This window comes from Pholis gunnellus (genome assembly GCF_910591455.1).
Source record: "Pholis gunnellus genome assembly, chromosome: 15".
NCBI classification, from domain to species: Eukaryota; Metazoa; Chordata; class Actinopteri; order Perciformes; family Pholidae; genus Pholis; species Pholis gunnellus.
Genome location: NC_136542.1, coordinates 3252518 through 3273089, shown reverse-complemented (window position 1 = coordinate 3273089; position 20572 = coordinate 3252518). Strand labels below are relative to the sequence as shown.

The following is a 20572-nucleotide window of genomic DNA, read 5'->3' as shown; positions in this document are numbered from 1 at the left end:
ACAATCATTTTTTTTCGGGCAGTCTTTGAAATTGTAAAAATAGCTTATTCATCAAGTTTCAGGTCTGGAAATAAACATGCCCACACACACACACACACACACTCTCCATCGCAGGAAGACAGAACATATCAGTTGCGTGTTTACTCTGGAACAGCTGAGGAACGATATTGACTTTCTCCGGGATGGATTAGTCGCTGAGGAATCCGGGAAGTGAGTTAGTATTCTGCATCACGGTCAGAGTCGTCTCTTGGTTCTTCTCCAAATTTCATCATGTTTTGCTGAATCGATGATAGAGACCAAAAAGGACGCTATCGCAGCGTATTTTGAGGACCAATTATTCTCTGAACAAGTCTTGCCGCAAACTAAATTCATGGTTAAGTGTCCAAGCTTGCTTATTCTTTCACATGGACCTGCATTTATTGGAAGAATCTTGCTTTTATTTTTTTGTTTTGGCAACCCTGCTGGGGAGGAGAGAGGACATTGTTAGAAGCTGTGGAAACAGAGACAGCACTGCAGAGAAATAAGCCAGCAGAGACAGAGTCTCGGTTAAAAAGTGTTCTGGGACGCACAGTTGGCTAATAAGGAACTACAGTACACAGTAACAAAAGCACGGCCTCTTGGTAGAACTGTCAACGATTTACCAAACAATCCAGGAGCTTGTTAACTCTAATAGGATTCATCATAGTGTCTACAGCAAGTCGCTCAGCCGCACAGGGACTGATGGAGAGAAAGATGCTTTTCATGTGAGATCTATAGTCAACAACAGCATGCACACTGCATCAGCTCAAGAAACAAACTCCATCCATTACGTATGAGCTGTGGTTCAGTCAGTGTGAGCTGGGATCTGTGGTTCAGTCAGTGTGGTAAACTCTGAGATGTAAGTCAAAGTTTGAGCTCCTGCTTCAAGACTTGACTGAAGGGATTTCACTGAATGCTGCATTGTCTTTGGCCATCTTGGGAATGGTCTCTTTAAAATCTTTGTTCCACTGCTTTTGGGAAAAGAAATGCATTGAAAGCCAAGTTTTATTTGTATAAATCAATACAACATAGAACGTCTCAATCAAGTTTACAGGCCCACAACTATGGCCGGAGCAAATGATCACTCTCAGTATCAATCGATCTATTTATCATTAAAGTCACAACATGTTGATACTGAACCTTTATGCAAAACATTGACTGACAACAGATTGAATGGGATTGCTTGCAGCAACTGAAACATGATTAATGTTATTCATGGTCATGTAGAGGTACTTGGAGATGGATAGGTTTAGGCTACTAAAGTGTTTAGAATGATCATGGTTTGGGGTACATTTCAAAAAAGGACGTCAAAAGAAATGTTCACCCTCAACTAAACCCAAGATTTTAGTAGCCAAAGAGTCCAAAACAACTAGAAGCTGATGCAAAACAGCTGCAAAGAGACACAACGCAACACAAAGCAACTACAAGGAGACTCAAAACAACTATTAAAAGGGACATAACAATTATAAATAGACACAAAAAGACGACAAAGCTACACATAAGTACCCCAGACAAAAAAAAAAACACAAAAAGACTAAAGTTACAAAGTGGCACAACACAACTACAAAGATACAAAACACAGACACAAAGCAAACAGTCAAACAGCCCATAAACATTCAGAGTCTGCAGAAGTTTGGCTTTCCTGCTTGATAAATGACGTGAAAGATAAATCGGACATGTTTGTAAAGTGGAGATGGCAAAACATTATAAAAGCCTCTCAACCTCAGTTATAAACATATTGTTAATTGAATCCCTCTCTGTCAGTCAAAACTGAACATTATTTGTTTGTAAAAGTAGAATTAATAACTGAGCTGTTGTATTGGGTTGAATCAGAGACGACTGGAAATACAACTTAAAACCTAAATAAAAGCAAAATCGACAAAACCGTGGAATGTAATTATGTTCGTGATAATCTTCCCCTTCTTAGACAGTCAGTATTGTGCATCTGTGTAAAAATACATTTTACCAATAATGAACAGAAAATTACAACAATTACTAGAATTTAAGAAGTCAAGGGCTTTATAATCTAACAATGGAGTCTGATTGTCTCTGTAGGGAAAGCAACTTTAAAGATGAATGAGCAGAGAAGTTGTAATTGTTAATTCTGGCTGATAGTCGAGCATACTGTATGGAACACATAACAGGGGTCACTAATAGGCAGATCGACTTCATACAGACGATAATACAACTGTTAGGCTGCTTCAATATATACGGGACTAAATCATAGCACAGGTTGAACATCACTGCGCGAGGACAGTATCTCTCTAAATGGACCTCGTTGAGTTTTAATTGAATACCCTTCCTATACGTCATATCATTGACATCAATGTCTGTGTTCCTCCCGGGTTCTATCATCGTGATTCATTCCGTGGACTCTTCACAGTGACGAACATCAGTTATCGAGAATTGGATCTTATTGAGCACCCTTCATGTGGTGCAGCTCTTATGGATTTTAAAGGAAGCCTCCCCTTGTTGGCTGATAGCTGCGGGCTGATGGCAGTGACTGATGCTCGGTGGCTGTAGAGGAGCCCGGGGGGGTTTAGGTGGGAGGCGGAGAGACGTGAGGAGCCCCCCGATCAGCTTCCTTTTGAGTAGAGCAGTTGTTTTGTGTTGCTTGTAAGGTACTCTTGTCAATCTCACCCATTGTTGTCTACTATGTCGTGTCTTAGTACTCGCAGCTGTAAATCAACATGTTTATCTGCTCACAGGACCCGGGTTACATTCGCTTCATGTCTCTTCTCCTCAGTTAATGCTAATTTGGACAGTCCCACGCTTTGTCTGTCAAAAAGCGCTGCATATTCATCTCTGCTGCTCATTTTTTTAAGCTGCGAGAATGAAGCTCAGAGGAAGTCATCGTGAATTCACTTTTGTTTTTCCTTGAAAATATACTTTCTTGAATTTTCGAATCTGCTCCCTGAACCATATCAGGTGTGTTTGCGTGCGAGAGAGAGAGAGAGAGAGAGAGAGAGAGAGAGAGAGAGAAGGGAAGACGAGCGTAACGGAGAGCAGGGAGGAAATCTGAGAGAAACGGAAACAAAGAGGAATAGAAACAGAAGAGCAGAGAGAGAGAGAGAGAGAGAGAGAGAGAGAGAGCTCAAACAGATTATTTACCTCCGTGGGATGAACAGGGAGGCATATAGGATGGAACGAATCTGAACGACAAGGCAACTGATTTCTCCTAATTGGGTTTGACTGCCTCTCTTTGAACTGCTGGTGCGCCGCGGCTCTGTTTCCAGGCAAACGGTTATCTCTGGCAATCTGGAGTGCTACTTAATTTCTCAGACAAATATCAAACCTCTCTCCACACTGGATTAGTTACAATTTAATACGATTTGCGCCGTTGCTGCTCACCAGGGCCTTTTTTTTTGTTGTTCTTTTGCCTTGAAGCATGAGGGAAGCCAAACCGGGCCTTCGGGTTTTTTCGGCGCTCCACCTTCCCATATCAGAACACCCACACACACACAGCCGCCCACATGTTCCCACCTGCAGCTCCACACACTTGCATAAGAGACGGCAAAAGAAATCTTGATGTTTTAAATAGTGTTTCTCTTTAAACAGAGTGAAGAAAACTACCACAAGGTGAGACGGTATCTCGTGTTTCCATTGCAAATCTGCATTTTTGAGAGCGAGTGAAGTATCTTGACATAAGGCTTGATTCCTCCGCTTTTCTTAAAGGTGCCATCACTTGACACAAGAAAACTCAGAAAGTGGAGCTGATTTGCATCAAAAAACGAATGACATTATCTCACCCTGCAGGGTTTCCTTTCTCTCCCTCCTTCTGCTCGACTTGGAATACATACGATTTAAAGACTCGACAGTGGAATGAATGACTTGTTGAGGTGGATATTTCCTTTGGCACACTAAGGGGCTGTCTGTCAAGACCCTCTGCAAAGATGAGCTCTTGGCTTGAGTGGCAGATGCTGTCTCTCAATAGCGTCCACTAACACCCCCGAACCCACAGCAACACGCTTCCTCCCTCTCTGTCTGTCTAGACTGTTATTGACAGCTTGCCTCTAGATTAGCTGAGTCCTTGGAAAGGTTGAGAACCCTCCAGCAGGACACGCATGGCAGTTAACCCCTTTGTTTCCCCCCACAAGCGCAGCAGGCTTCAGCTCAAGATGTAGACTTGACTCCGATATGAAATGCCCTTTTTTCTTTTTTTTTTATCTGATCATCTCTAGAGTTGCGTAACCCTGGGTGAGTTCCTCTGAGGAACCGTTTGAGCCAAACGTAGACAAACGCTTCCGCTCCCCATGACTTGATTAAAGCCGTGGTGGAATAGAATTTGATTAAGATTTAATTACTGAACCGACTCGCTGCACAGAACGTCTCAACAAGTAGTCAGTGACACAGAAATGCTTCTGGGAATCTGTCAAGCAGTCGATAACTAATTCTGCTCACTTGTTTAAAACTCATCGCGATGATTTTAGATTGTTTTAAATGGTTTCTGACTCTTATGAGAGCCGCGCTGGTCTAGATAATGAATTAACCACTTAACATACAGTTTGTTTAAAGTTAAAACTCCTCTTATTCTGCCCTGTCTGACTATTTCATATATATTCTGGCTTGTTTCCAGCTCTTTATCAAACACTATATGTTTACACTGGGTGACATATTCAAACCTCACGCTCAATATCTCTGCGGCTGCACCTTTCCCCTCAAATGGAAATCTTTCAGACGCATCATTTTATTCACATTTCACCAAAATCCAGCCTGACATATTTGGTGTTATGAAACTTTTCACTGGAGTGTAAAGTAAAGTTCTGTTGGTTTGAACAAAGTTTGTCTGCACAATAGGAGTTTGCACTGGCTGCTGCTCCTTCAAGTGAGCGTCACTGGGGACGGCTGTCGGTCAGTCTACTGCTTTGGCCCTGAGTGAAATATCTCAACAACTTTTGGATGGATTGCCATGAAATTTGGGAACATATATCCACTCTGTGCAGACAATGAATCCTAATGACTTCAATTGAGTTGACAGTAGAAGCAGCATAGCAGCACAGCTTTTAAACAGTGAATCCTGAAACATGTCAAACATATGAGCAATCAACATTCAAGCCTTAGGTTAAGAGCATAAACCCTACATTTGGGGAATTTCAGACAATATATTACAATTTATTGAACAATTTTAAGACAATGAGGACGATTTAGGAGCTAGAGGAATAAAAAGGTGATTTATAAAACAATTTAAAATCTGGGGGATAAAGGAAACCCACATAAAACCAGGCTGGCATATTTGAGCTGTATTTGTTTTAGAAGGACACATGGGAGACCAGCTCTTTTGAGGGAATGGATCTTTGGCCGTGTCCCATGACGGATCAGATGATATCTGCTCTCCAAGCAGTTAAAGTCTCTACATATGTTTTGACCAGAACTCGTTTGGAGTCAGAGAAGAAAGGGATGTCGTCCTCTCTCCCGGCACTGATTACCATATGCATGGACTTCGCTCCAGTCATAGAAAGTGAAAAACCTCTGCACTCATTCAGTCACAGCATCTAAGGCCTTCTGAGGCGGGCCTTGAAGAGACTCCATCAGGAGCGTCGTGACCGGGGATAACAGAGGGAGGCAGACATGAATCCAGGCTGTCGATGCAACTGACAAAGCAACAGTGACACCAGCTAGAATTTCACAGGGATCGGACACACTGGAGCCCCACTGCTTCCTTTGCTCTGTCACTCAGAGAGCTCCTCACAATGAGCCAAAGTCGGCCCGACAGGAGAAATCAACAAAAACGGCGTGAACTTCCATTTTGGGGTTATCATTGAGTGCTTCGCACCAGCTTTGCAGCATCTGAATCGGAGCGGGGACATAAAACCATGTTGTGATTTGGCAATTTTTTGGGGAATTGTCTTCCAGAAGGGCATCCCTTAGGATCCCTTCATACATTTTACCAACACAGCAGACTAAAGAGATTTGACACGAGTCAGATGGAAAGCTGGGCTTTGAATTTTGTAGGGACAGCTTTGACCAGCGTTAAAAACCTCACGTAACAGTAACACAGGCGCCAACTCTTCATAAAAGATATTTAAAACCCAAGAAAGAGCACCTGCCTTCCCCCGCATTCACTGTCGGAGTCTGGCTTTGACCCGCCTGCTGCTCAGGAGAGCTACGGCACCATTAGCCATCTTGTGAATAACATCCCTCTCTGATGGAAAAAGCATACACTTGGTCCCATATTGAAGCAAAGTGCAACGCCAGAATGTCACTCTCTCAAAGGTTGGGAGGGGGCTTATGGTACGGCAGCTCGCCCACCAGCCTCCATCCTCACAAGATGCTTGACCCCCTGACCTGTCCTCTAGCGCCACCAGCAGGCTGACATGTTTGGTTCTGAGTGAACTGTTTCAACAGCAGTTGGATGGATTGCTATGAAGTTAGATGCAGATGTTCATGTCCAGCCACCACATTTTTGGGGGGAATTTTTAACCTTTTCCCGGATATAATAATTGCAGAAAAGATTGTTTATTGTAACCGGCTAACTAATAACATTGTCAAAATATATGGACATCAATTTACAGGCAGAACAGGTTTTACTATATGATAGTATGTACTATTTTTATTAAATACAGGCAAATATTACCATTTGTCTTTACATTGTGTGACTTCAGTCAACTGCTTCTTCATGAAGTTGGCTTAGGTGGATTTGCCATGTTTGGGATTTGTGGGTTTACAAATGAAAAGGCGTTTTGTTCCGTTGTGCTTTTCTTTAGGTTGGAGGTTGTTCTAGTCCCTGGCAGTACACTCTTGATCCTGTTAATTTGTAGTTTGGAACAATACAATATTGGGAGTCTTTCATCCCTCAGTTGTTTATTGTAATAATATGCATAAGCATATTTTAGTGCATTTATATATGTGAGCGTTATCCCAAACCAGACGCACGGGTGGATTAAACAACACTACATCATCTTTAAGAGTGAGACTAAGAGCTGTTAGGCAGCTGGGAATAAACAAGTATTTACTGTCCTCAGGGGAATAAAGCCTGCATGTTATTACTGTCACATGAAACAAGACAACAGTAAACAAGCTGTTCCCCCACAAATGATGCAGCCTCTCTCTGGGCTAATCTGTAACAAATATGACACTGAAATTTTGATTTGCGCTCAAACACCTCGGTGTAATTTTGTACATGTCAGGATGTATTGGCGAGATGCTTCACCCCCCCCCCCCCCCCCCCCCCCCAAGTTTTATCAAAATCCAGTCAGTAGTGTCGGATGTATTCTATGTGACAACTAGATGAATTCATGAATAATACAGCACCCCCCTTGGGTTTATGAATGTCATTTTAAAATGCTGGAGTACAGTAGTGAGATGGCTCGTTGACCAAGTTTGATTGCTTCTGACAAGGGATGTAAAACTGTAATCCGAAAATTCAATTCAATACAATTTACATTATTTTAGCAAGGATTGAGTGGGTCATGAAAGCGCGCATTAATTCACCCGTTTTAATTTGCTTGAGGGGCGTGTTCATTATGCTTAAGGGTAAAACATTCTGTAGCTTTTCCAGTGGTGCTCCTTATTTATTCAAATCCCAACATTCTGGTCATAGAACATAAATACAGCAGTACGCCAAGCGATGTGCTGCTGTGTGGAGACCGCTTAGGTTCAGATCAGAAAATCATGAAATAACACAAACTAACCGATGGAGGAAGCTGTAGATCAACAGCTCTCATGCTCTGCAACGTAAAACTACTGTTTCTCTCAGTGGAGTCCGGCGGCTTTGAATAGAGCGATAGAGCTGCTTCAGGTCCCTCTCCTGCTGGTGGATTCTTCTGCAGCTCTGTTTTAAATGTTGCCATTTTGAGTCCCAATTTTTTCTTCCAGTTGTGCTTCTTATAGTCTCAAAATATGTGTCAGCTTGACACATTTCAAAAACACAAGATTAGTCAGGGGAGAAAGTCCTCGTAATGTTTTTTGTCACTTTCGGTATGATTTCAAAAAGCCTTGGTACAACAACTTCATAATGGTTAAATAAATGAAGAAAGAAATCATGTTTTGGTGTTTTTATTCATTTCTTTTTGTTATTGAGTTTGGGATCATGCAGCTGGATTATTGTTTGTTCGTTCATTGTTTGTGGGATTAATATTTAGCGGATGGTTTTATCTATACATCCAAAACAGCCTCTGGAATGTTACGTTGGACTAAAGCTTCGCTGAACAAACTGTACAGAGAACCAGTCCACAGACCGGTCTGCTGCTCCAGATCTCAGAGCCTAACCTGTCCTCTCCGTCTGCCTTATCCTGCAGGAGTCCCACGCATGGCTCTCTCTGCAGGCGGGAGGGACTGCCTGCGCGCCGGAGACACCTGCTCCAGCGACGACACCTGCAGCCCGCGACTGCGCACCCTCAGGCAGTGTGTGGCGGGGGACGGCAGCGTGAAGCTGGGGCCCGGGGCCCGGAACCAGTGTGAGAACGCCATGACGGCGCTGCTGTCCACTCCGCTCCACGGCTGCCAGTGTAAACGAGGCATGAAGAAGGAGAAGAACTGCCTGAGCATCTACTGGAGTCTGCATCAGTCCGTGCTGCACGGTGAGAACGGCGTTAACACACACACACAATCTGATGGTTCTGTCCCAGAGAGGTGGGTGGAAGCAGCTCCAGTATGTTACTGGGATTATCAAGTGTGTGCAGCTCCATTACACACGAATTAGGCCTCCGCCTCCAGAGAGCTCTACGGCAAATTCCAGGCTGAAATAAAGAGTGATTATTGTGTCAAAAATTCCTTTTCTTCCACCCACACTAATTGTATTTCATCACTTTTGTGCTCATTCCAAACGCTTTGCACAACCTTTGTCGTGTCCTACATTGGACTACACTATTTGTCGTACATTTACATTCAAATTTAGGAATTAAGCATATATAGTATATATATATATTTTGTCAAAACAACAGTGCTGTTTAACAAGTTTGACGACGTTGCGATAATCCTGCAAGTCAAGTGCAAATGCAAAAGCCAAGAAATGAAGATTATAAACTAATGAAAGGAACCGTAAAGCTCATCCATCATCCATCATTATATCCAGACTGGCGTGAGTGTGAAACAACATAATATACAGTGAACACTTCATTAAAAATGTCTAAAACAACAACTGCAGCAGACACTCCCCGTAGATGAGTTTAATTACGTTGCAGGCTGTTGAGCAGAATGTGAACCACCTCGTACTTAAATGGCTGTCATGTTCCTTCTGGTTTGCTGTTCCTCCCCAGTTTGGTGATTTGCAGCTCGAAAGACGTCTTGATCTTGAGATTAAAACTGGGTTCCATTTGGTGACAAAATTAATGAAGTTTTCATTGTTTTAACAGCATTTCAACATGTAGTTCAGACCTGCTTCACGGTAATACGTTAATTTAAATGCTTTTGAAAGCTTTTGAATTAGTCGCACATCTAATATTGTGTATTTAAATTATGCTTCGTGGGCCTTTCATGAACACAATTCTCAAGACCAGTCTCTTTGATAAATCAAACCAGCTGCATCTATCAACTCGTGCGTGCTGCAGTTTGGGCAAAGATTGCGTGGCCTCTTTCCAGCTCCTACATATTAAAGTGCTGATTGCTGATGGATTGCAGCTGTTTTCTAAGTTAAATTGCAGCTAATTCATTTTCAGCCTCATACAACCTGCTTTAATTTGTAATTGTAGTTAATTTACTTCAGTGTTTAACTTATTGAGTTTAATTGAACTGAGCTTCTGTCCACTGAATTTAAGGCTGGGTTATAAATGGGCAGCTGCACCAGGGCTCCAAACCCCCGGAAAGTCATTGCATGAAAGTTGGTTTTGTTAACCAGACCTGATTGCTCATTTGTTTGGGAATTAGCAGTAGTAAAGTATAATGTAAAGTAAGTAAGTCCTGTGTTATGTGTTGTTCATATTTTGCTCACATGGTGTACATTTCTAAATATAGTTGTTTATTAAAATGACCACAAACTGACTGACACACCAGACGCAGGGCGTATTTTACCAGCATGTAATGTATTTATTTTGTTCTATTGGTTATAGGGACTGTGTGCAATAGAAGGCACAAATGTTGCTATTTCATGTACTGTACAAGTGTAGTTATTTCCATAGTGCTGGTCGGCCTCTCGTCGTCTGCTCTGCTGCTTGAGAGGGTAGATACAACATGCTCATAGGGCAGTAGTTAAGGGGTGGGAGGTCAATATGTTGCTCCAAAAGCATTTTGAGCCCCAGAGAGTCACCTAACAGGTTAATCCGGCCATGCATGAATTATTTCGTCCAGGCCTTGTAACTTTGTATGCAACTTTTATGATACGAGTGTCTGTGTCAGTGTTTCGGGGACACTGAAAAGACAAATTCTGCACATAAAAGTAGAAGAGAAGTAGAGCATTATTTTGGTTTGTCAGCACAACAGAAGTTACCTCTCTCTCTTCCATGTTGGCAGGACTCAGTCTGGTGGAGGACTTCCCGTATGAACCAGAGGAGAGGGGCTCTGACTACGTGCGTCTGGCCTCCATTGCTGCAGGTGAGTTTGCAAGTGTTTCTCTGCAGCATCCGCTTTTCACACAAAAAATAACAAACTAGTGGGCCTCGACCAAGTTTATGCGTCAAAGAAAGAGCAAATCGAGATGCGATCCTGCGTCACATTGACGGAGTAGATGGAGGCGTATGCAGGTGTTTGATGAGTAACAACCCACACTTTGCTTCTGTCTTGCCTCCGAGGCTGTGGGCAAGCCGCAGGGCAGGTATGTGCTGCTGTTAGCCTCGGAGGCACAGATTAATTACCTATTTACTTTAATGCATCTGGAAGCAGCAACACTCCGGGGGGGGGAGAGAGGCAGAGAGTGTGAAGAACAGAGAGAAACCGGAAGAAAAAAAGTCATGGAAAGAAGCGAGAGAGAGAAAGAGACACAGGAAGCGAGAGAAGGAAAACGGAAGAGAGACAGAGCTGGTTTGTTTACTTTAAAAGAAGAGAGGCTGCACACAAAGGAGGAGTTAATTTATTTATTTTTCACTGGAGAGGACATAAAGTCAAGTGCATTGTTTTCTCTGATGGTAATTATACTCCGGATGAGTAAAGCTTAGATGAAGAGTCTGCGAAACTTAAATAAGGACGTAAATGAAGGGATTAATGTGGAAGGCGTTCATGCATTTGCCGTACAGTGTAATGATAAATGCCCGACATACACGAAAAAAGTGTTCTTTCTAAATTGAAGCAGCATGGGCCGACAACTAAACCTGTTGCATTTTAGTTTCTTTGAGCTACATCATCTATCTAAGAAAGGTGCTCTACAAAGAGAGGTTTGTATTATTATTATTATTATTAATAATAATAATAATAAAATGAAAAACATACATCTAATTGGTTTGCTAATACATTTGCACTAAATCAATATTGTATAAAAGCAGCTAAACAAGTTTAAGGTAAGGTTAAGAATTCTAATTATACTTTAATATTGGAAAATATAAATATGTTAATTAAATCTGCTATATTTTTTTATACAACTGGTAATTAATTTCATGTGGGCGTATTTTTCTGAAACATATAAGGTGTCATTTTGATGTATAATACTGAGACGTGAGACGATGAGTGGAAGCTCACTGTTTATTTGATCAAACCTGTATAAGCGGCGATGTTTATTGTCTTCACCGCAGGATCACGGGTAACCTCGTGATGTTAAAGTTGGACAAGGTCATTTTGTATGTTGGCAGCTCCTAATGGCATTGAGGAATCAGTCTCAAATACACATTTTATGACTTCAAACCTGAAGTAATTCAAGCTGACATTAGCAAACTGCACATGCTTTTCTTTTTGTACCACAGGGAGAAGAAAGGCAAATTATTTAACAGTGGTTTGAGGCCAGTTCAGGAGACAGTTTGCATAAAAGCCCTGAAAGTATATTCAGGTTGAGTAACGGTTATACTACTCACCGGTATCATTGTGGAGATCAGGGGGCATGGAAACTAAACACAGCTTTACAGTAGAGTCCATTAAACATCTTAAATGTCATATTTTTCCACAGCACTGTATGTGCACACGAGCCGATTAAAGAACGACTCTGGTGTATTACGACTTGGAACTGTTTTTCACAGGTTTAAACATTATTTTTAATGATTATGATAATATTGTACTCACCAAAGTAATTATCAACAGTCGAGCCAAAACCAAGCACGGCCGACCTCCCACCGGCCCGAGCAACCACGAGCTCGTTCCACAGCGCACTAAAATATGTTTCCATAAATATTTGAGGGGAGAAAAAGGCAACGCAGTTACAGAATCCTGATTCATATCTGATCAGCGCTGCCCGAGTTTGACAGTTTGGTCGGAGTTCAGAGATTGACAGCTGCGTCAGAGGCTCCTCGGCTGTGATTGGTTGTTTTTTTTCCAGGCAAGGTGGATTCGTGCAAATGCCATTGGTAATGTTTAAAGGAGGCAGAGGAACCTGATTTCTTTCACAGATTATCTGTCTCATAAACTACTGTCAGGATATGGTGACAGTTAGAGCAAATATGACAAAAAGTTATTTCAATAAAAGTTACCAACTGTGGCTTTAAGTCCGAGGTTGATTTAGACTTATGTGTCATAAATATATCCAAATCCCAGTTAACAAGCTCACCTCACGTTCAACTTTGACTCGCTGTACTTTTAGTCGTTTTGCAGGTTTGTTGTGCAATGATGGAACATTTCAGTATAATGTCATAGATTCATTGATTGACTGATTGGGGAAGATGTTTCGATAATATTGCTAAACTGTTGCTTTATTTAGAACCTCAGGTTTCTCGTCCCTTCAGACGCAACGCAGTGAGTACGGTGACATCTTAACGCACAATAACAAAGTTAAAAGCAATGTAAATTAGGCCCAAGATGTAAAAAAAACTGAATTAGCCTGCAGGTGCAAGAGGTCAAAGTAAAACCAGGACACACAGCTCTGCAAAATCTCACGGATGTTTCCGATGGACTGTCTGGGAAGTAAAACCTGCCTGCTGGCCCTAATTGGCTGGATTCAAAAAATGTTCCTAAAAAAACAGAATTTTGCTTCAAATGTCGATTTGACTTCCTGTGGTCGGATAATTGTGTACATATACCCGCCCACAGCAGAAGTACTGTACACTGCAGCTCTGCACCGGCTTCCTTCATTTTTCGTTTTTCACAGCCAGCTTTTTCTCAAACCCACCATGAACCTCAGGTTCCCACTTAATCCTGCACACCGATCCTTTAACCGCTCACAAGACTGTGAACTATTAAACCATTCTGCTTTCATATTTCATATTTTCATATGTCCGTCAGCCCTTGTTGTTTTTATTCCATGGCAGGCATCTACTGCCATACATATTCACAACTAAAAACATGCAGTATTTTTGGCAGATTGATGCTTAATTTAGCTTTTTCTGTTCCAGTTAATTATATACACTAGCAGCAGAAGCTTGCTGCAATCACTCATATTATTTTTCGGGCTTGTTGTGCGTAGAGTGAGATTAAAGATGAACTGTGCTCACCTGTACGTGTGAGACGGTCTGGATTAATGTAAGCCAAAATACCGAAACAATTCAGATTCAGTGGTCGTCCCCGTTCACATGCTTCATAATGCATTTTTGTGACCTCGTACATAAGCTGCTTGTTTAAATGACAGCGCGTGTTTTACGCTGCTTTGAATTACAGCAGCATGAGACCTGCACTGTGCTCAGCCGCCTCATAAATTTCACTCCAGCGACTCCATGTGAGGTCAAAGTTGACATCCATGCCACGCATCGCGACAGGTCGACTGCCGAAACAACAAAGACGTGATTAATGGCTGTTTTTCCGCCCTTATAGCGTCTCTCCCTAATGACCCTTTTCAAAGATGCAAGCCGGAGTTACAGCTCATCATGTTTTGAGGAGTATTCAAACTACAGAGTACTTCACCCTTTACCAATTCATCAGTTAACGTGAAGTCAGTGGTTTTGAGAAAGTGTCTATGTTTAACATTAGGTGTTCTGCACCAACAAAGAGGCGTTTTAATGCATCATTGGCCTCTTAAGAGGGGTGTAAATTGTTTTTCCTCACTAGGATTTCCTACTTCATGCACCTTGGCACCAAGACAAACACAAAACAGTTTTGTTTTCTTTATCGAACGCAGGTTGGTCACAAGCTCGGTAAAGAAAAAAGGAAACCAGGATCCAAAATGCTACAATGAGGGTGAAGTGTGGAGCTTTTAATTTGAGGGTTTTTACATCCAGATTAAGGGAACAAAGATAAATACTCTCCCCTTGTAGGATTGAAAAGGAGAGTTTGTATTTTGCTCTCTGTTGCAGATTGCAACCAACTGAAACTTCTCCCGCGTGTCAAGCGTGCAGGACTACGGTGGCCGACGTGAAAACATGAATGACCCTTTGTCTAGAGCCAGTGTTTGCTTTGTCCATTCTGGGCTACTGTAGAAACATGGCGGCCGGCTCCAATAATAGGACTCGCTCCGTATGTAGAAAGACAAAGCTTCTCATTTTAAGTTTATTATAGACATTTATATTTAGTGTTTGTGTGGATAGTTTAGTGGTCATGTTAAAGTACAAGGTGGTTAATAAGGAACTGCTCTGTGAAACGTGTGTGAGGCTTGTTCCTGGATAAGAGCAATACAAAATAAAAGGTATAACATGATAACAATGATTTCACACGAAAGCTTGTGTGCAAATTCCTACGCACGAGGCCACTGGAAGCAATTTGACATCCCGACCTGGAGTTCCATCAGGTCCTCTCCCCCCGCCTGCTTAGCAGGTAAGCTGGGGATAACCTATGTTTTGTGAGGGAGTGTTGGCTTGCTCTCTGAGGCCATTCATATTTCATATGACAGCTGGGTGAGAGCCGAACTCACCGAGAGACACAACTACAGGCAGTTTACAAACTAATGAGCGGTGCTATCTGCCAGAGAAGCTGAACGTCATCATGGCTGTATTGACTGGGAGGTCACTTGGGAGAAAAAAAACACACACACATGATGATGCATTGGGAAATAATGCAGCCAAAAAAAAGACGGTTATGAAAGGGGCTTTCCGCCGCCTCCACATGAGGTGGCTCATTACCGTGGAAGTCAGAGGGAGCATGGGCACTGAGGGAAGCAGAGATGGACAAAGTTGAGGAAGAGGGGAATGGAGGAGAAGGGAAGAGACAGATGGAGTAGTGGGTAATGGGTGCGCTGAGAGTGTCGGGCACACAGCGAAGGGAAGATGGCGAGGGACGGAGGGAGTCAGGTGAGTGTGGGGTGGGCCCCAGCTGTATGGAGAGGGATTGTTGGGAAGATGGGTAGATAGATGAAGGGAAGGAGCAGTAATTACAGGCCTTGTTGTGCGGTTGGAGAGATGGAGCAGCCGCTTTTTCAGCGCTGCCACTCTGCATTAACCCAGCAGAATGAAATATTCAGCCATTAGGTCTCAGCTGAAACACATCCAGTGCCCGAGCTCATGCAACATTTAAACACCATTCATGTTCTATTCATTGCAAGAGGGGCTATTACATCTAATCATCATTTTGGTTTAGTTTGCGCTTCAAGACACACATTTCTGTTCTTCATCTGTACATGCAACACTACATGTGAGGTGAGAGTGGAAAGTCAATACCGACTCCAATTAGACCTTGAAATCATTGGTAAACATTACCTGGGATTTGATTTTCTCAAACCACACAGAAGGATGAAATGCTTTCTGCTTCCCATTTGTGTCTTCTTCTTCTTCTTCTTCCATCTAGAGTCTGAAGTAACAACGGTGAACCGCTGCCTGGATGCCGCCAAGGCGTGTAACATAGATGAGACGTGTCAGAAGCTTCGTACGGAATACGTCTCGTCTTGCATCCAGCCGTCGGCCCGCTCGGGGCCATGTAACCGCCCGAAGTGCAACAAGGCGCTGAGGAAGTTCTTTGACCGCGTCCCCCCCGACTACACCAACGAGCTGCTGTTCTGTCCCTGCACCGACACGGCCTGCTCAGAGCGCCGGCGCCAAACCATCGTGCCGTCCTGCTCCTACGAAGACAAGGAAAAGCCCAACTGCTTGGCCCAGCTGCGGATCTGCAAAGCAGACTATGTGTGCAGGTAGAAATTTGAAATATTGTGTTGTACTACCTGCAGCCATGAAAACTTGGCATCACTCGATTCACTGAACTGATTGTATGCTGTGGCTTCTTTTAACGGATCACAAAGTTGTACATGAACGCTAAAGCACGCTCTAGTTATCAGACATTCTTTTGTGTCTTTCTTTTGTCTTAGAACGGTATAAAGTAGAATTCGTAGTGATTTAGAGTTAAATAGGTCGGTACGGTGAGGGAATAAGTAATCCATGACAGATTGATTTGGAAAGACACGGTGTGTTCAAGGGCTGCTCTGAAGCTCTGATGTCCAAGACTTTTAGTTTTTTTGGGGTATGCAAAAAAAAAGGTTTTTAAAGACGTCTACTCTGCAACCTAAGGCTCAGTCGCACCTGCATATAAGTACTGTAATAGTGGATTTGCTCAAATAACAATCCATCTTGACAGTGCTGTAGAGTCTGAAACAGAGGAAGCTACAATAGCAATCCACTTTTATCCTAACCTCCTTTGTTAGAGTATAAACTGCTCCGCAAAAGAGGCATTGTTTGTAGAATCAACTCTTGAGCTTATTATTCCGTTAGCAACGAAGTTAACTAACTTGACAGTTTGCAAGCTAGCTACTCTGGAGTCTTTTTATCGCTCATTAGTTTACTGGACTTGGCTGCCTTTGATTGGCTTTCCCTGATATTTGTTCCCCAACTCAAACCAATCTCACTCCTCATGTCTAAAACCTAACAAATAGGTCAATCCTTTGCCCTAGTAAGGTTTGTAATTTAGCATCCCGGCTAGCTAGCTTGTTAGCAGTTAGCTCGCCAGCTACGGCAATTCACCTACTAGCCTTGGTCACAATGTCGCCACACCTTTAGCAGCTCTTCTTTCGCAAAGACATAGAGATGGATTCTGCTGTGCTACCCAAAAACTGAAAAACAGCACAGCTGTAAGTGGCTTCAAGTTCATTTTAATGGCTAATGCGGTGATATCTTCACCGCTGTTGTGTTCAATTTGAAATGCTTCGTTGATGTGGTGGCCTTGCACAATGATTTTCCCCTCAGGGCAATAAATGGCATTGTGTGTGTGTTGGATGATAGGGTCCGGCTGGTGTGATATGTTCATTTAGATTGAATTAGTCAGCTGTGTTTAATTCCTTCAATTGTTCCACTCATTAATTGTTAATTAGTTCAATTAAACTCTGCATATATTTTTAGCCAGGCAAGAAGCGGTGATTATTAGAGTGGCCCCATTATCACTTGGGATTCTCACATGACTTTCCTGCCAAAGTGTTCCGAAAATATAAATCAATGTACGGCCAAGACATCATCGAGATCAGCAGATTGGCTGACCGTCTGTACAAGTTTTCTGAATAAGCGTATTTATTCTGTGTTAAACCCTTGTGTGTATGAGACATTGATGGAAACAAATATGTCATTCGACTTTTAATTAATTGTCTACGTCCAATCAGAAAACTAACAACGTCTGATGAAGTCATTAAAATTCAGAGGGTGTATTTCGCTCAATCACTGGAGACTGAAAACATGGAGTTCTCATACCCGTCCAGTCAGCCTCCTCTCGCTGACAGCAAATGGTGGCCAGCATTTAATCTAGTTCCTCTTCAAATGTCAGAAAGACAAAGGGCTTCATCTGTCACGGCTATCGATCAGGCATTACCCTCTGCTGCCGCCCCGATGGATGGGGGGCATCTCAAGGCCCCTGCGTGGCCCGCCAATCCCGCACCAGTCAGCTGGCATTAACCGGCAGGCAGCAGAGGATGCCTTCAGTTAGCGCACAGCCTATGATTTTTACGCACATCATTACAATGACATGACAAACGAGGGGAGAGCGGCGAGTCGCGGTGCCCCGAGGGGGATCCTGTTACAAATGCCAGTCGACGGGGGCCGCTGATGCGATATGATGGCCGCGATGGCCTCGTGCGATGATGATGATGAGGCTGGATGTCTCCGGCGACTGGCAGGAAAGGTGAAGGAGGGAAGGCGAGAGCGCGGCTGTGGGAGGAAATATTTATACGGAAGATCCATATTTGTCTAATCTCCTCGCGGCCAGGCCTGCCAGACAGCGCCCGCGGTATTTAGAGAGCAGAGCCAAGGCCTATCTTTGCCCCTCATTGACTCTTTACAGCCTGGCAGCCTTCCAGAACACAACTCCGCTGAGAAAAGAGGGGAGGCAAGAAAAAGAGGGATGATTGTCGCCAGGGGTGACTGGCGTGGAGTGGTTGAAGTGCTGCAGCGCGGGGAGATCTTTGAAGGGTGGAGGGAGATGATGTAGGAGCGTAGGTAGACAGAGGAGCGTTGCGGGTTTCAGATCCGCATCTAGTCGCCGAGAGAAAGCACCGGTGCCGGCCAGCTCTCAGTGACACCATGTGTGCAGCAGCCAAGCACGGGTAAATGATGGATGGCATGTTATTGCTCCCACAGGTCTCGCTGGGCACAGTTCCAGTATGATTGCCAACCTTCCGAGCAGAGCGCCAGTGGCTGCAAGCAGGAGAACTACGGAGCATGTCTGCTTGCGTACACCGGCCTGATTGGTAAGAACTAAATCTTTCTGCGCCAACTCCGGCTCCACCCGCCTTCTGTGATGGATCAGGAACAAAAAGGTTTTAGAAGGAGGAAGGCGGAGAGCAGACAAGTGCACCGAACAGGACTCAAAAGAATGAATCGACGATTGTGATGAGAAGCGCGGTGCAACAATCGATGGGGCGCTGATTAATGTGGCTGCAGCATGCCCGGCCGAGTCGTCGGCATTATAAGTGCAATTACAACTATTGACGGGTGTTTTGAGAGAATTCTCCCTGACGAGACAATGAGTGGGTGCATAGGCGGAGGACACAGCTTATTGTACTTTAGATAAAAACGTAACAAAAGTTCACATAATGCTCTAAAGTTTATTTTATTTTTTTAAACCCACTCAATCTAAACAAGTCATTATGGGGACAACAATAGCGCAACTCAACTCCTGCAAGAAGAGGTGGCAAGAATTGTTGTTTAGTTTGTTAACTTAGAGGGACTGAGTGAGACAGATAAAGAGCGACAGAGACAGAAAGGTGTTCACCAGTGATTGGCCATTCCAGACAACTGAAGTAGAAGTGAGACTCTGAGATGTTGTTGTTGTTTTGGAAGTCTGGGACCCAGAAAATCAATGGAGGTAAATCAAAACTTTTTTCGCCACAGTGCCACAAAGTGCGGCAATTCTATTTCCCACCTCTTTAAAAAAAAAAAAAGTCTTTATTACCCTTTCTGGAGAATGATTTCCCAATCACTTCCTGCTGAAAAGCTCCAAAGGCAAAAAAGACTAAAAATAATACATCTGACAGGCCTCTGTGATGGTGGCTTGACTTTGTACTGCAGGTCACTGCACTCATCAAAGTCCACTAAGGAAAGTAACACCAACTAACGCTAGCAAAGCTAAACAACTGCTACTGTTCTTGCAGTTTGGGATTTGATCTGTTGTAGCATCAAATAACATTCACTGGGAGATCAATGGCAAGATGCTGTACAAGCTCTTTTTTTATGTAATTGTCCAAGGAAATCACATTTTGAGATAATTGCCTGTCACGAAAGATCAGAGAAAATTGTAACAAAAACTGGTTTGCAATACCCATTTCTTTGAAATGGGAAATAAACAGGCGAACCAGTCAACATTTGATCAGCCTGCTTAACTAACCCGCCTGCCTGCGTCTGTCTCTATTCTCTCCACATTCATCTGTTCCTCTTTTTAATTTCCTCTCACAATGAATACATTTACATGCACTCCAATAACGTAACCTGATTACAGCAACACTATGATGATAGAAATTGCCTTTATTTGATTATGGTAATCAGGGTATAAGGTCATAATCAGGCAAAGCAGAACGAGATTAAATCAGACACATTTCTTCTCAAAAGATCAATTTTCTTGCAACATCAAACCTCTCAGTCAAAATGTCTTTTTCTGAGGTATTTATAAAAAAATTATTAAATTGAAGAAAAAAAAAGCTGAAATAACAAAAGACAGCAAAACAAGTTGGATAATAAGCTCGATTACCTAAATATATTGTTATTCCTGTGATCTTATGGTCACGTTTAAGCATTATGTTTGTGTAAACCTAGTAATGTGAGGAGTTGTATTCCTTCATTGTGCCTGTAGTGTACACATACAGAACAATATTGTTTCCCCTCCTCCTCCTCTCCACAGGAAGCACAATAACTCCCAACTACCTTGACAACTCCACATTCAACGTGGGACCCTGGTGTTCCTGCGCAGCGAGCGGCAACCACAGGGAGCAATGCACCGACTTCCTGACTTCCTTCCACGACAACGTCTGCTTGAGTGAGTAACAGCTGACCTCTGGCAACACGGTGACAGCAACAAAGAGACAAGTGTGAGAATGAAGTCTGCAGTCGTGAACAAAATGATCGATGTTTTGACACCTTAAAGAACTTTGATGTGCGATAACACCACGGCACAAAAACACTTTGTGCAGTTTTAAAGTTTCACATTTGCTGCTCTCAGAGCTGCGTCTGCAGGTCTGCTTTGTGTTTAAGCGTGTGCATAGATCAACGGAAGAAGATAG

General features: G+C 43.0%; 1 protein-coding gene across 1 annotated transcript in view; it reads left to right on the top strand.

Moving 5' to 3' along the window:
• The window catches only part of gfra4a (GDNF family receptor alpha 4a), a gene marked incomplete at its 3' end in the record, with an annotated part of 116836 nt that overhangs the window by 81708 nt on the left and 14556 nt on the right, over positions 1 to 20572 (top strand). Inside the window, exons 2-6 of the mRNA XM_079174061.1 lie at positions 8256 to 8537; positions 10405 to 10485; positions 15676 to 16015; positions 18438 to 18547; positions 20194 to 20328. Of these exons, the coding sequence (XP_079030187.1) occupies positions 8256 to 8537; positions 10405 to 10485; positions 15676 to 16015; positions 18438 to 18547; positions 20194 to 20328 (948 nt within the window). The remainder of the gene's footprint in view (positions 1 to 8255; positions 8538 to 10404; positions 10486 to 15675; positions 16016 to 18437; positions 18548 to 20193; positions 20329 to 20572) is intronic.